This window comes from Corvus hawaiiensis, chromosome Z (genome assembly GCF_020740725.1).
Source record: "Corvus hawaiiensis isolate bCorHaw1 chromosome Z, bCorHaw1.pri.cur, whole genome shotgun sequence".
NCBI lineage: Eukaryota > Metazoa > Chordata > Aves > Passeriformes > Corvidae > Corvus > Corvus hawaiiensis.
In genome coordinates this window covers 55,234,141-55,248,916 of record NC_063255.1, presented here as the reverse complement: position 1 = coordinate 55,248,916, position 14,776 = coordinate 55,234,141, and the positions used below count along the sequence as shown (strand labels likewise).

Genomic DNA, 14,776 nt, shown 5'->3' with positions numbered 1-14,776 from the left:
TAGAAGACTAATGCCTACCACTGTGAGGACATCTCTCTCAGACTTTACATCCACCAATCTGCTGAAGACAGTCATATAGTTAGATGGCTATATAGTTAGACTGCCTTTTCCAAGAATATGTTTGCTATCAGCTGCCTACTTAGAATCACAGAATCATCTGGGCTGGAAAAAATCCTTATCATCAAGTCCAACCACTAACATTCTAGTGCCAAGTCAACTACTAAACCATGTCCCCAAATGCCAAATCTATACATCTTTCAAACACTTCCTGGGATGGTGATTCCACCACTTGCCTGGGCACTCTGTTCCAATGCTTGACAACCCTTTCACAGAAAGAATTTTCCCTAATATCCCATCTAAACCTCCCCTGTCACAAGCCCTCTTGTGCTTGGCTTGTTACATGTGAGAAGAGACTCTCACCTTGCTACAACCTCCTTGTAGAGAAAGGCAGAGAAAGATAAGGTTCCTTAGACTCCTTTTCTCCAGGCTAAACAATTCCAGCTCCCTCAACAGCTCCTCATCAGAGTCAACACCTCTGTTATCCTTTTCTGGACATGCTCCAACACCTCAATGTCCTTCTTGTTGTGAGGGCTCCAAAACTTAACACAGGACTTGACATGCAGCCTCACCAGTGCTGAGTACAGGGGAGTAGTGACTGCCCTGGTCCTGCTGGCCACACTATTACTGATCCAAACCAGGATACCACTGGCCTTCTTGGTCACCTGGGCAACTACTGGCTCATGCTCTGACTCTGTTATTCTTGACCAGCACCCCACGTTCTTTTATGTCAGGCAGCTTCCCAGTCACTCTTCCCCCAGCCTGTAGGGCTGCACAGGGTTGTTGTGACCAAAGTGCAGGACCTGGAACACCACCTTGTTGCACTTCACAAATTGGCTCACTGATCCAGCCTGTCCAGATCCTTCTGCAGAGGTTTCCTTCCCTCCAGCTGATCACCGTCCAACTTGGTGCCATTTGCAAACTGAGTGAGGGTGCACTTGATCCCATCCAGGTTATTGATAAAGATATAAAAGAACTGGCCCCAGTACACAGTCCTGGGGAATACCAGTAGTTACTGGCCACCAGCTGATTAAACTCAATTCCCCACCACTCTCTGGGCTTGGCCATTCAGTCATTTTTTCATCCAGCAAACTGTGCACCCATCTGAACCATAAGCGGCCAGTTTCTTCAGGAGAATGACGTGGGAAACAGTGTCAAAGGTTGTTCTGTACATGTCACATGATGGCACTCAAGACTGTCTGGTCCATGACCTTCCCTGGCACAGAGATCAGATTAACAGGTCTGTAGTCCCCCAGATCTTTCTTCTGACCCTTCTTGTAGATGGGCGTCATATTTGCTAACTTCCACTCAACCAGGACCTCTGATTAACCAGGACTGCTGCTAAATGATTGAAAGTGGTGAGCTCTTGCACCAGCTCCCTCAGTACCTTTGTGTGGATCCTAACTGACCACATAGATTTGTATGTGTCTAAGTGGTGTGGCAGGACTGACCACTTTCCCTTGGATTATGGGGGTTTCATTCTTTTTCCCATTCCCATCTTCCAGTTCAGGTACCCAGAGAACAATGGGTCTTCTTATTTGAGACTGAGGCAAAAAAGGTATTAACTGCCTCATCCTTTTTGTTATCCCTTGTTATTATCTTTCCCCCTGCAACCAATAAAGGATGGAGACTACCCTTAACCCTCCTTTTGTTGTTAATGTATTCATAGAAACGTTTTTTAATTGCCTTTTACTGCAGGAGCCAAATTGTATTCTAGTTGGGCTTTGGCCCTTCCAATTTTCTCACCACATAACCCCATGACATCCTTGTACTTCTCTTGAGTATCCAGCCAGTAGTCTGCCTAAGATGATAAACTCTCTTTTTTCTCCTGAGTTCCAGCCAAAGCTACCTGTTCATCCAGGCTGGTCATCCTTTAATATTTCAAGCACAAAAACCAGTTAGTCTAGCTTGCACAGGATATGGTCTTCCTCACTGCTACACAGACCAATGCAACTTCATGTCTTTGGTGTACTATTGACAGCTAAAGAAAGCTGGGATATTACAATAGCCAAACTCAAAGTTTCAGTTTCACTTGCTCCACTCACTCTGTGTATGAGCATTAGGGGTGGATAGGAGTTTACTGGCTGCCAGTACCATGTAAAAATATCAGGAAGTATCTGTAAGAGTGGGAGGTCTTTTGATAGATGAAAAGCTTTGATTGTTTGACATAACCACTTATGACTGCATGCTGTTTTCCAAAAGCCTTATGCCAGCTTCTGTTTTCAAAATACAATTTAAAATTTATTTACATTTTAAAGTTATTGAAAACATGCAGTAAGGTGTTCATGAATAGTTTATTTGTCTTCTCTGAAATGCACGCATTGTAAAGATATTCTTGCTCACTTCTGAATTCCTGCCTGGCTACTGGTTACCGCAATTTAAATCTGTCCAGTCTAGGTCTCCTAAACAGGAGCCTAGATGGACTCATCTCTTTCTCACTCCCAGACCACTAATGCTCTGCTCACAGCTAATATAATCACTAGTTTTATGAAATACTGTAATTAGGCAATTATATTAAAAGGCTCTAAAATATTAAGTGTCTAGTCCTTTGCAGCGGTCATTCTTCAATGGAAGCAGCAGATACTTTGGTAATCCTAAAGGGATGTGACATAACTCTGGTATTACTGGTTGACAATTGAGGCAACTTGGTTTCTCTAGGAAGAGTATCTCCTCTGGGCCTAGGAAAAGCCTGAAATTGAAAAAACTGGGTAGAGTTTTGATTTCATTTTATCTTATTTTTTATTTCAGTGTACTAAAGTGTTATTGTCTGTGCTTTAGAGCCAGGAAGAGTGAAGTATGTTCTCTAAAAATTTCCCTGCAAATTAGTAGTATTCCTCCGTATGAATGGTCTATTTCTCCAGAGATAGTATTTGACAATATGTGGAGCTTCACTTACAGACAAAGAACTGTTCATATGATTTGACTATTGTTTTTAAAACTGTAGTGTTTCATTCTGTATCTTTCAACTCAGAGACAAGTCAGCTTTAATACAGCTTCCTTTTTATGAATGCACTTGCATGCTCTGTTGTTGACTAAACAGCTGACAGAACAAAGATTTGCATCCAATCTGCCATAGCAGAAACAGATCAACAGTTTTGATATCTTCACAAAAACAGATGCTCTCAAGTATTTTTCCATAAAATCAGCTAATTAACTGCTTTAATTGTTAAAAAAACCCTCTATTGACAAATTATATGTACAACTCACTAATCAGAGAATATCCTGAGTATTCAAGCCTTTCTTTTTTAGACTACAAAATAACAAGTTTCTGAGAAAAGATCCAGGCTGTCTGACAATAAAATGATAAAAAAACCCCCACCAAGTAAAAATTCTTGCTCATTCCTGAGTTAATTCTATTGACATGAATTTAATGAGCACTGTTTACTTGCCAGAAAATTAAACAAATAACAAGCACTGCTTTAGCAAATCACTAGCTGGCTTAAGTGTTTTTCATGAATTAATCTTTCTTTGTATAAATGTAAGACAGCAAAAAAAGGAGATCTTGAAACCAGTAATGACATCTGTGAGCTCCTTCTGTGTGTTCTCCAATGGCAAAACACTGTCAGGGACTATGGCAAGGGAGAGGGTTGCCATGCAGACCAGCAGAACAGCCCTCTGAAATGGCATGCTGACCCACTTTCAACTACCAGCTCTTGCTGACCTTTTGTTGAGTGAAAGGTTTTTTCAGGTTTTTGCTGTTTTTCACCCTTTCAGTTCTTATTTCCAAAGGGGCAAACCTGTCTTTCTCTTTATTCTCATTTTCCTCTTTCTCCACTAGTATGCACTGAAGAAAGGTAGATTATTTCTTGTGAGTGTCTGCTTCAGATAATTAAAAATAAAATCTTCCACCCCTTCTTAAGAACATGCTGTGGAAGAAACATGGGTCTTGTTATCAACAAAATTATGATACAATTTCTTAAGGAAGTCAGTCTGATCAGAGTAGTTCATCTACGAAAACTATACTTTAATTGTTACTCTTGGCGATAGTGAAGGATAATAGTGTAATATTATACTAAATATTGCCACATGCAATTAAAAAACCTGTTTCAGTCTTGCCAGCAGTGGTGTGCAAATTCCCTTTTGAATTCAGGTTCGGATGTTGTGATTTAATCTAAATCTTTTGCTTCTCCTTCTTCCAAAACCAACAGGAGTTTAAGGAGAGCTGTATTTTTATTGGAACCATGTGCTCAGCTTAAGTTGCCAAAATAATTTAGCTAAAACTAGTGCTTTTATTTGGGTTAAGGTTGATTCTTAAGCTGTGCAGAGGTCAAGGCATTTAGCTTGTCTTCCTCTTTTTCAATTTCACCATAAAGTCTACAGCAGAGTTCTGCCAGTTCAAGCTGGTTTTTTCTGCATCCAAGTTACCAAGTTGAGCTTATCTATATTTGTGAGTTTCCACAAGTGGAGATGAAACCCTTTTTCATCCGTCTTCCCTACTACATATGTGTTACAATGCATAGAAAAATGGCTCCAGGGATTCAGAATAAGCAGTGGTTCAACAATCGTTCAACATTGCAAGTCCTGCTGCCAATGCCGCTGCTGCTGGTGTGACCTTAGTGTGACCTGTCTCTTGATGAGAGAGTGAGAGCTGCTGTGAAATGATTCACAGGGTGTTTGCCCCTCTTGGGCAACAAGTGGAAAAACATAAAAATATAGAATTTTGGAAGTAAGATATGAAAAAAAAAGCTCTGCTTTATATTACTTGGAAAGTGTTCTTTGACCTTCATACAGCTTCAATAAACTGATGATAGTGTCACAATCTCCTTACAAAACTTTTAAAATCCTGAGCTGTGTTTCACAATAACAAATACTATGTTATTGCAATTAAGGAAGTATCTATTTATCACAATTTATGTGTTTTGTGTTTGGGCATTCACTTGCAAATGGGACAAAACCAGGCCCTTAAACATCAAAATCTTCACATGATTAGGAGGTTCAAATCAAATATCCATTTCTAAATACATTTGCTGTAGTTAGAGACTGGTTTAGATCCAAAAATAAAAAGGCGTTTTTTTTGGTTTGGTTTCTATGCCATTGCAGCAAAAATGTCATAGGTCAGAATTATATATCAAAGGTGCTCTACGGTAGCAGTGCCTTGATTCAAAATAGATTAAATATAGGCTTCAGTTTTAAAGTGAAACTACGGTAAAGATCTGATGAGTCTTGTATATTACACTTTTCTCTCAGGAGATCCTGGTACAAACAGATCAAATCTCATCTTATAATAAGTATTTCAGTCTTGGGTGGAACTCTTAGAAAAAGAGAACCAGAAATAAGTCATTCCAGGGTTTTGTTTAGGATGCAACACAACCTGAAAGCAGCAAGAATGTAGTAAGTAGGAATCAGAGGAAAATCTGTGTTGAAATAAAACATTGTACAGATTCAAGGTTTCGTTTTAACCCACCCTGAAAAAATATATCCTATTTAATGGTACAAGTGTTTACCTCCACTTGCATTACAAAAGTGAAAAAATGTTTTAAGATGTGGCTTTTATCAAATTTACAAGACAGTAGAAAATTTTAGAAATCTACCTAACAGGTCACTGAAAAATTATTCTCTGTCCCATTGAAAGTCATGACAGCTCAAAATTCGATTTTATCCAAAATCTGACAGAAATCTTACATATAAATAATATTGGGTTTATCATATAAAAAAGAAATTTGAAAATACTGTTTCATCATTTTAGATTGAAACTGTCAATAATTCTGAGTTGAGAACATGCTGGAATTCAGAATTGCTGTCTTCAACTCTACACTTCTTTATCAGAATGCTAGGCATAAAAAAAAATTAAACACCACTAATTTACTTAGTTTTCTGGCAGCAGTGCATGACATAGGACTGAAAGGGACTAAGAAGATTGGGCCAGTGCATTTTTTAGCTGACAGTTTTGTGGTTTAGTTATTCTAAAAGGTTTACATTGTATAAGAGAAGAGAGGCCCCTTCAGATTGAGGCAGAAAGGTCTCCAAACTATGAACACCATAGGGTTAAACAAAAATATCAAATAATAGGTTGTTTGTGACAGCAAAGAAGAAAGAAAGCTCTCACCCTTATAACCAGCTGCATTGGTTTTCCAGTCATTAGCATTCAGATGTCCTGCACGTGAAGTCCTGACAATAATGTGCTGTATGTCTCTCCAGGTCAGAAATGGACTATGAAACAGGGGAAAGACAAAGTCACAGATCAGACATTTTACCAGGATGCAAGGATACAGGGTCATGTAAACTGAAAAGAACCCAAAGTAAGACAACTTTAATTTATCTTCTCTACTTTCTTTTCCTCCATTCAAAAGAACATGTTCCAATTTTACAGAAAAACTATATGAAATTATTTATACAACTGGGAGGTTTGCCATAAGCAGACAGTAACAATATATGATAATATTCTGCGACATGAAACTGAAGGGAAGATGAATGAGTCCATTTCACACAGAGGCAATTTTTATGACCACCAACTACTGTATCTTAATGAGCGTAAAGGAGAAGAAATTAAACTTTTGGCTTGCTGAAAAGTTCTACTAAATCTCACTAACTGCTAGCTCAAACTGGAAATTCCTCCAGACTTTCAGTTCCTATTGAAGTTATTCCAGGTGTCTCTGTTGTTATTAATTTGTCTACTACCCCTGGTCTTGAAATTCACTGAGAGACTATGAGTATTTTGCAGGAATTCCAAGCAGTTGGATAGTTGGTGAGTTACAAAGCAAAGGCCTGATTGCACAGATGTGTATTTCTTTAAGGGATTCCTAATAACCTTTCCACTTGGAAGGTGAAAGAAGATGCCATTTTGCATCCTCACTATGACATGAATAAACAGTTATCTTCTAGGATAAGGGCAAACCTTCAGGGATTGCAGTTTTCCTGCTTCTTCTGTATCTACAACAAGGACAATTCCTTTTCTTAGAAGACAATCTAAAGATGCCATCACTTGGCTATTTTTTTTTTTCTCCTTCCAATTTTTCAGTTTTTCTATTACCTGCAAGAAGATGAGCAGTATTCTCTTTAAAAATGCAGTGTAGTAGAGGGAATGATAAACTAAGCCACTAAACAATGAAGAAGAAAAAAGTACTGTGGTGCAGAACACCTGTCACTAAGTATCAGTCTCAGAGCATCATTATCTGCCCCTATTGCACATACTGCCACAATTCCCCTCAGCTGAAGACAGACCAGAATGAAGTTTGTAAGACCCAGAATTGGCTGTCTACACTGCCCAGGACTATGCAGTCATTGAAAACCAGGGAAACCTTGGTTCTTAAACCAGATGCTTAACATATTTAAATATTGTTACATTTAATGAGAGCAGATACCTTCTGTCCCTGAGCATTTTTTAAAACATTACTAGGCCTATAGGCACGGGTTTTTTTCTTATGGTGCAACTTCTCACACCAGACTGCTGGACTAGAATGACAGTAACTGTTTATCCAGCTGAGCTGGTAAAAATTACTGAAATAAAGATTAAAAAAAAGTAATGGAATGTAAGGTACCTTGAGGATTTGTAAGATAGCATATGCTTGTACAGTCACATAACATACTACAGCTTTTTTAACCACATAGCATGTGCCTGTACAACATCATTTTAATCAACTTCTAGCTCTACTTTACAACATTCAGTTTATACTCATGACGCATCCCCACAGTTTCTGTAATGCATCCTGATCTCCTCATGAGGCAGTATTGGAAGGCTTTGCCACAGAATCTACAGCCATAGAATCATATGATGGTTTGGGCTGGAAGGGACCTTTAAAGATCATCTAGCCCAAGTCCCCAGCAATCAGCAGGGATATGTTCAACTAGATCAGGTTGCTCAGAACACTGTCTGAACTGACCTTGAATGTTTCCAGGCATGGGGCATTGGCCACCTCTGTGGGCAATCTGTTCCAATGTTTTACCACCCTTTTTGTACGAGGAAGAAAATAAATCCATATTTTGCATTATCGTTATAGTGGTTTTTAGGATAAAATCCAGACAAGTTGTGATAGGACATGATGAATGTCTTCCTTTAGATAAACAGTGGGGTAAGCAGCCATACATCCACCAACAATGGTGTTCTGGTGTACCTGTCAAATCTGCAGTGCACATAGCAGTGAAGATGGCAGACCCTACAGAGTATTGCGTTCTTCCCAAAGATAAAAAACCGTAAGCGCCAAAAATCAAACAAACAATGGCCTAACTGCAGGCTGATAATGATGAAATTGGGAGGAGAAAACCCCTGAGAGAAAGGCATCTGAATTACATCCTTTATTGTGTCATCTCCAAAGGAACAATAAAATGAGACTGTCCAAAAGACTGCTCACAGTCTGAGTAATAACAGCATGGAAGAACTGCAAAAAAAACTTAGGTTAGTTACCACTCTTGGAGCCAACTTGACTGTGAAGGTGAAGAAGGCTTACATTGTCCTAGGTCAAGACAGGAAGCTATGACTAACATGGTACCCAGGCTATTGATTTGACCTGTCTTCCATATTTCAAAAGACTGACTACAGGGCCACTGCAATTCAGTGAAACTGCTCCTCTTCCACCTTCCTCATTTTCCTCCCAGGAACTGACAGGAAAAAGATGATGGGATCCCTGCTCTAAAGGTGAACAGCCAGCAGCACCTTAAGAGTAACTTCAGAGACTAGCCTCTAAAAGCTGAAGCTGGAAAACACTTGGAGAGCCAAGAAACTACAGGGGATAGAGCTGCTAAACTCTTAAAAGTCTCAACTGAGAAAGTGCCAACTGAGATTTCTGAAAGGCTTGTACAAGTTAAAGGCATTGCCCTGGCAGCAGAACAACAGCTATCCACTTGTTTTATTTCTAGCTGTTGCTCCAAAGCACAGACACAGAAAACTCAATAAAGAAGTTAAAAATCATCACAGCCAAACATTATTTGTTTTTAACGTAGCTTGAGTTTAAGAAATGTCTGAATGGAATTTTCTTAGAACCTTTCTAAAGTAAGTTAAATGGAAAATTTCAGCCTGAATAGTTATTCTTTGGCAAATTCATATGTAACTGAAAACAGCAAAAGGAACCAAAGTACATTCAAATCAATGTCAATATAATAACTGAAATTTTGTAAGTGGCATATGTGGTTAAAGTTCAAGAAGAACACAGGTTCTAAGGTAAGCATTTACTGATGGTTATGTTTTCGAACACTTCAATATTAAGAGCAAACTACTTCAAAAATGCAAAGATTCAGAAGGAGATTTCTAACTCATACACTCTAGCATTCCCTTCTATAACAGGCAGTCAATCAATGGAGCAAAGACCTAGCTAAAGCCGATGCACTTAAACGATAACCTCTCCTCTTGCACTTGAAGTCTAACTGTAGAAGTCATTTGGCAGCACTTCCTCAGTTCACCTCAGCTGTCTCATCACCTTTAACCTCTGACTATATGTATGACAAAGCCCTCTTAACTTTGAAAACACAGAAATATGTTCTCTGTATTCAAAACTGTACCATGCCAGACACAACACTGGTCTTCTCCTTTCTGTAAGAAAATCAATCAGTATGGAAAATACGCAAATATCTGTTCAGTTGCCAGAAGTCCGAAGTAGCTACCTCTGATGCTGCTGACCCCTTACAATGTGAACTCCATTTTCCTTTTATCTCAGTGATTACACTTGGTGGTGCTATCTTTTAGAGAAATGTGGTACATTGTCATTTTTCTGTCACTAGTATCAGAATTTACTAATATTCTTTAGTTTTTCCCAGCTACCTTGTTCTAGCCTTGGTTTCATGTAAGAAAAGACAAATGCAGGAATGACATTGACCTGTTGGAGCAAGTCCAGAGGAGGGCCACCAAAATGGCTAGAGGGACGAAGCACCTCTCCTACAAGGAAAAGCTACTCTCTGAAAGAGAGTAGGTTTAGATTAGATCCTTGCTGGCAAAGTGGTAAAGCACTGGCACAGGTTGCCAAGAGAAGTTGAGGATGCTCCTTAGAGGTGTTCCAGGCCAGGCTGGATGGGGCTCTGAATAACCCAGTCTAGTGAAAGGTGTTTCTGCCCATAGCAGGGGGGTTGGAACGAGATGATCTTTAAGGTCCCTTCCAAACAAAATCATCCTATGGTTCTAAGATTCCATATCACTCATGTGAAGAGAATCATGGAAGAAAACAGACTCTCTCAAATGCTATACCACTGAGTATACATCACAGTAGAAAGGTAGCAGACTAATACCTCCATTTCAATTGCTGCTTCTTACCCATGAAAGTAGTTTATACACCATGTGTTGGAAAATATACATTGGCTTACAGACAGGAACATGCAGTTCAGTTGGGGATGTATAATGTATTTAATGTATTCTTCTGTCAGCAACATAAGGGTTTTTTTTTTAAATTTGGCTTCTTCAAAGGAACATGGTACAATGGTCTCTAGAACCAATACAGAGCCATTGTTTCTCCTGACTCTGACAAATCCCAAATCCAAACTTTTCATCAATGAGAAAAGGAATTTCGGCTAGCAACAGTAGATGGTACTATGCAATGCAAATAGTTTACTTTCAGTAAGAAAATTGCTGTCTCTGTGGACTAAATTGATTATACTTATTTTCTCATTTACAATTAGAAAAATTTGACAATACATAATGACTAAGTGCAATACACAAGCATTTATTCATAGGACCTGATCAAGGTACTAGATATACTGGGAAACATCAAGGGGGTACAACTGGGAAACAATTAACTATCTGAATACCATAAGAAAACTGCAGGACATGAAAATTAAGAGACTTCTTTGTGTGATAGTTGTTGCATATTTACAACCCCGCATTGCACCCTCAGGGATTCCAAACAAGCAGTCTGAAACTCAGTTACAATTCTTTGATTCCTGAAGGAAAACATGCCACTTTGATACTCAAATACTCGATCAAAAATAATAAAACTTGTTCACATTATGCGTAACAACATCTTCAAACCATTTGTTACCAAGGTTTCAGAAGCAGATCCCTGTTGGAAGAAATGGCTAATTGGAGGGTTCAAATCAGAAGGCAGGTAAGAGATCCTCCATCATCTATTTGTCAATCCTACCATATAAGGCTTATCAAAGAAAGAACGTGCAAGGTTGCAGTGTAAATCTGTCTTGCTTTTTTTGTTTGGTTGAATGTACCTTTGTGTGAGAGTCGAAGCAATGTCTTGGCTGTTCTAACGCACATCCAGGCCATATCAGTGCTCTGTTCAACTCCTGATGTCTCCCAGGAATAGAACTTGGCTACCGGGGAAAATGGACTTCCACAGGCTCAAAACCCTTCCACGGTATAAATTGTTGCGTTTTCCAGCACAAAGTGGAATGAAACTATACATTATTACAAACATAGTCAAGAAGTGTCCAGGACTAAGTGCTCCAATTTTTAAGCAGCTTGCTATCCAAAGAATGTAACTAACCTTGCAAAACCCTTTTCCAACTTGTCTTTTTTAAAAATCTCATAGAAACGGTGCCATTAGCAGAGGTACTAATAGAGACTCTAAGGAAGAATCTATGAAAACGCAAACTCTGTCTGAATGCAAAATAGTTTCAGTAAGCCGTTACACTAAGCCACAAGATCATGTGTCATTTATATCCCATTTAAAAAGTATTGCAGGCAATACTTTGATGGCTTCAAAACTTCGTTTCTCATGCTTTAATTCCTAACATTTACTTAGGGTCACCTAAATTGGCAGGCATCACAGGTGAAAAATACAGCCTGAAATTTCAAATCACATAAATAAGAAACTCAGAAACTGCATAAAATAATCAAAACATATTCCATGCAAACAAACCCCAGACTTTAATTTAATAGATCTCAAGATGATGTCCCTATAATATTAAAGGTTGTACTTCATAATCTATAATGTCACAAGACCAAAGATCTCTCTGAACTGGTGAAGAAAACCAGCATGGGAAACCAGGAAATATTTTTCTCCCTAGTTTCTCTCTTCTTTTTAACTTCTTTTTTTTTTTTTTTTCCCCTATTTTATTTAGGGGCTGTGGTCAGCAGCAGTGGCAGATTTTAAGTACACATACAAGAGAAAAGTTAGTGACTGGAATACAAATGAATAAAAACCACATCTATGATATTGTTAATATAATTCCTTTGCATCTATTCAAATATACAGGCTAAGGTCTAGAACCAAAACCTTTCACTTAATGAAATGGAACAGAATCTAAAAGGAGGCAAAATTAACACATTTTCACTTCAAAGCCCTTTTTAGCACCATGCAACAGAGTATTACAAATACAAAAGAGTTACTGGGATATTTAGTCACTCGCACATTTTGCCTCCATCACCACATATGAAGCTTTAATACAGTCTTGTCTTTATGTCTATTATAGCAACTATTAGTTCTGGAAAAAAAGCTAGTCCATGGGCACTAACATAGATTTCCCACTGACAGAGTGACCAAAGGTCACAGAGGAAAAAGAGTAAGCTTATCAGCATGTTTTAAGATGCCACAATCAGAAATAGCTTTGTTGTAGGTCTTGTGTGATACACCTTTTTTTAAATTTTCAACTAAAACAAAACAAAAAAAATCAATTACCAATTTCAGTTTATTAAGAAATAGTGAGAAAAACTTCCAGCAAGTTGAAATGTACACACATGCAATATTATCTGCATTTGCAGATTGTTTGGAATGAACTTAAGGATTTTAAAACTGAGGTTAAGAAGAGATTTAAAAGTTTTAAAACCTCCACAATAACATTTATTAACTTTTCAAAATACCTTTGTTTCTGATAAGTGCATTAAGAAAACACAATTAGAATGTCACAAGTGCTGAACTATTTAAGATAATGTCAGGTCTTCAATTACAAACTCTTATTCTCAAGCTTATAACTCAACAGCAAAAAGTATTCTGTGTTGAATATTGGGTCAAGGTGTCTTCAAAAAAGCAGCATGAAAGATGGAAACGTAATTCTAATGTTATGAATGACATGCAATGAAATTACTATTGTGTGCAAATTTCTTACTTCCTTCAAAGAAAATGGCTGACCCCACAGGAAACTATTTTTTCCCAGAATTTAACAGAATCAATGTCCTAGAACTTAGAAACACTTGATTTTGAGTAGGATTTGGGGTGAAGCATTCCGTCTTAAACCTGCAGGTATTATCCAACAGAGCACAAAGTAATGCAAAATAGTTTGAAATACAGATTTACCTGAAGATCTCCCACATTTCTGCTGCTCCATGAAACACATTAGAGAGTATATATTAGGCATTAAGAACAAAATCATGCAGTTGAGAAGATGCTTGTAATACAGAAAAATTTTTGAGCTAAATGTACAAGGACTATGGATCTACACTATCCATGGTTTTTAGAGCTGAGGAACTTGACCCATATTAAAAAATAGACTTGTGTCAGCATGCAGAAGTTGAGATTTTATTTTTCATACTATACTGACTCATGTTCAGGTTAACCTAACACCTCCCAAAACCTCTTTCAGTGTTCAAGAAAAGACATTGCTAAGAGGAGCCTGATGAATGGAGGAGGTGACCTACAGTACCCTGCAGTGCACAGCACATATGGGCAGCCTTGTGAGTGTACTGTAAGACATCGTGAGGATGCTATACATCATTTAATGGAAACCACCTGGGTTCAACACTGTTTCAAGTTACTACAACACTGAGTACTCTGTCAGCATCTCCACAGTGTCAGCTTTCCTTCATGTGAAGTAAGCATGGAGATCTTTCCTATACTTGAAAGGCTACCATGTATTATGACAACAAAGTTTCCAAAGCACTGTGTAATGTGTGTATAAAGGCGCTAGATGAATGAGAAGTATCTTCCCGTATGCTTAAGTTTTATTTCAGAGTATAACTCAGATCTTACTTTGCTTCCAGTGCCAGGGCAATGATGCCTGCAGCCATAGGTGCAGAGGCTGAGGTTCCAGTATGGCTGTCTGTGCAACGCTGCCTCAGGTCTGTAGTGATCTGGAAGAAATTGAATGCGTGAAATTTAGAACACAACTTCAGAAATCAGAGCATGTTTCATTTACTTGAATGATTCATAGGTATGTGGAGGGTATTTTCTTCTTTAATTGCAAGAAAGGGAATATACATGTTGTTAGATGTTCTGACCTTGAAGTCACTTGTGAATTTAGAGAGCGCTCTCTATATTGCTCCATGGCATGATCAACAAAGACACTTTTAAACTAGAAAAACATGCAGAGGAGTTTGAAACTGAACAGCTGCACAACTGGAACTCTGCCCTTCTATTTGGATTTAGAGAGGACTTTCCCTCCAAGAATCTCAAAGAGCTTTACAAACAGGAAGGAACTAAATCTTATATACAGACTGCTTATGCCCATTTTAGAGACTATAAAGAGGTATAGAGGGTTTGATTAGGTTGCCTGAAGTCATAGCAGAAGTATGTGACACAAGAGAATACAGCTGGGCTCATGCAAAGTACCCTGTTTAATCCTTCATTCAATCCTTAAGCAATAAATCCCATGAAATTAAGCAGTAATTCATTGGAAAATCCTGATGTGATTACAAAATTGGCCCAGCCATCACCAGCCAATTAGATCTTTTCAGTTTTAAATTGTTATGCATTACGTATAGATAATTACATGCTGCACATATTTTTGTATGTAATCTAAGTGGATGTATAAACTATAATGTGCAATACCAACTAGAGGCACAGCCTTCTATGTAGTGTTACGATGTTTCTATCCTTGAAATAATGAATTTAAGACAGATGCTTTCTGTAAGAATGTAAATCACACACAAAAATGAGTTTATTTTAAATCCTGCCTCTTTCAGGCAATGTTAATC

The 14,776-nt window shown here is 38.2% G+C and overlaps 1 protein-coding gene across 6 annotated transcripts in view; it reads right to left on the bottom strand.

Annotated features, from left to right (window-relative positions):
* PCSK5 (proprotein convertase subtilisin/kexin type 5) overlaps positions 1–14,776 on the bottom strand; it is a 229,397-nt gene that overhangs the window by 90,370 nt on the left and 124,251 nt on the right. For all 6 annotated transcript variants that reach the window (XR_007200827.1, XM_048290931.1, XM_048290930.1 and 3 more), the window contains exons 9-10: positions 13,833–13,933; positions 6,104–6,207 (exon numbers count right to left, since the gene is read on the bottom strand). Coding sequence is in view for 5 of the 6 variants with exons in the window: in XM_048290931.1 (XP_048146888.1) it covers positions 6,104–6,207; positions 13,833–13,933 (205 nt within the window). In the remaining variant the exon portion in view is untranslated. The remainder of the gene's footprint in view (positions 1–6,103; positions 6,208–13,832; positions 13,934–14,776) is intronic.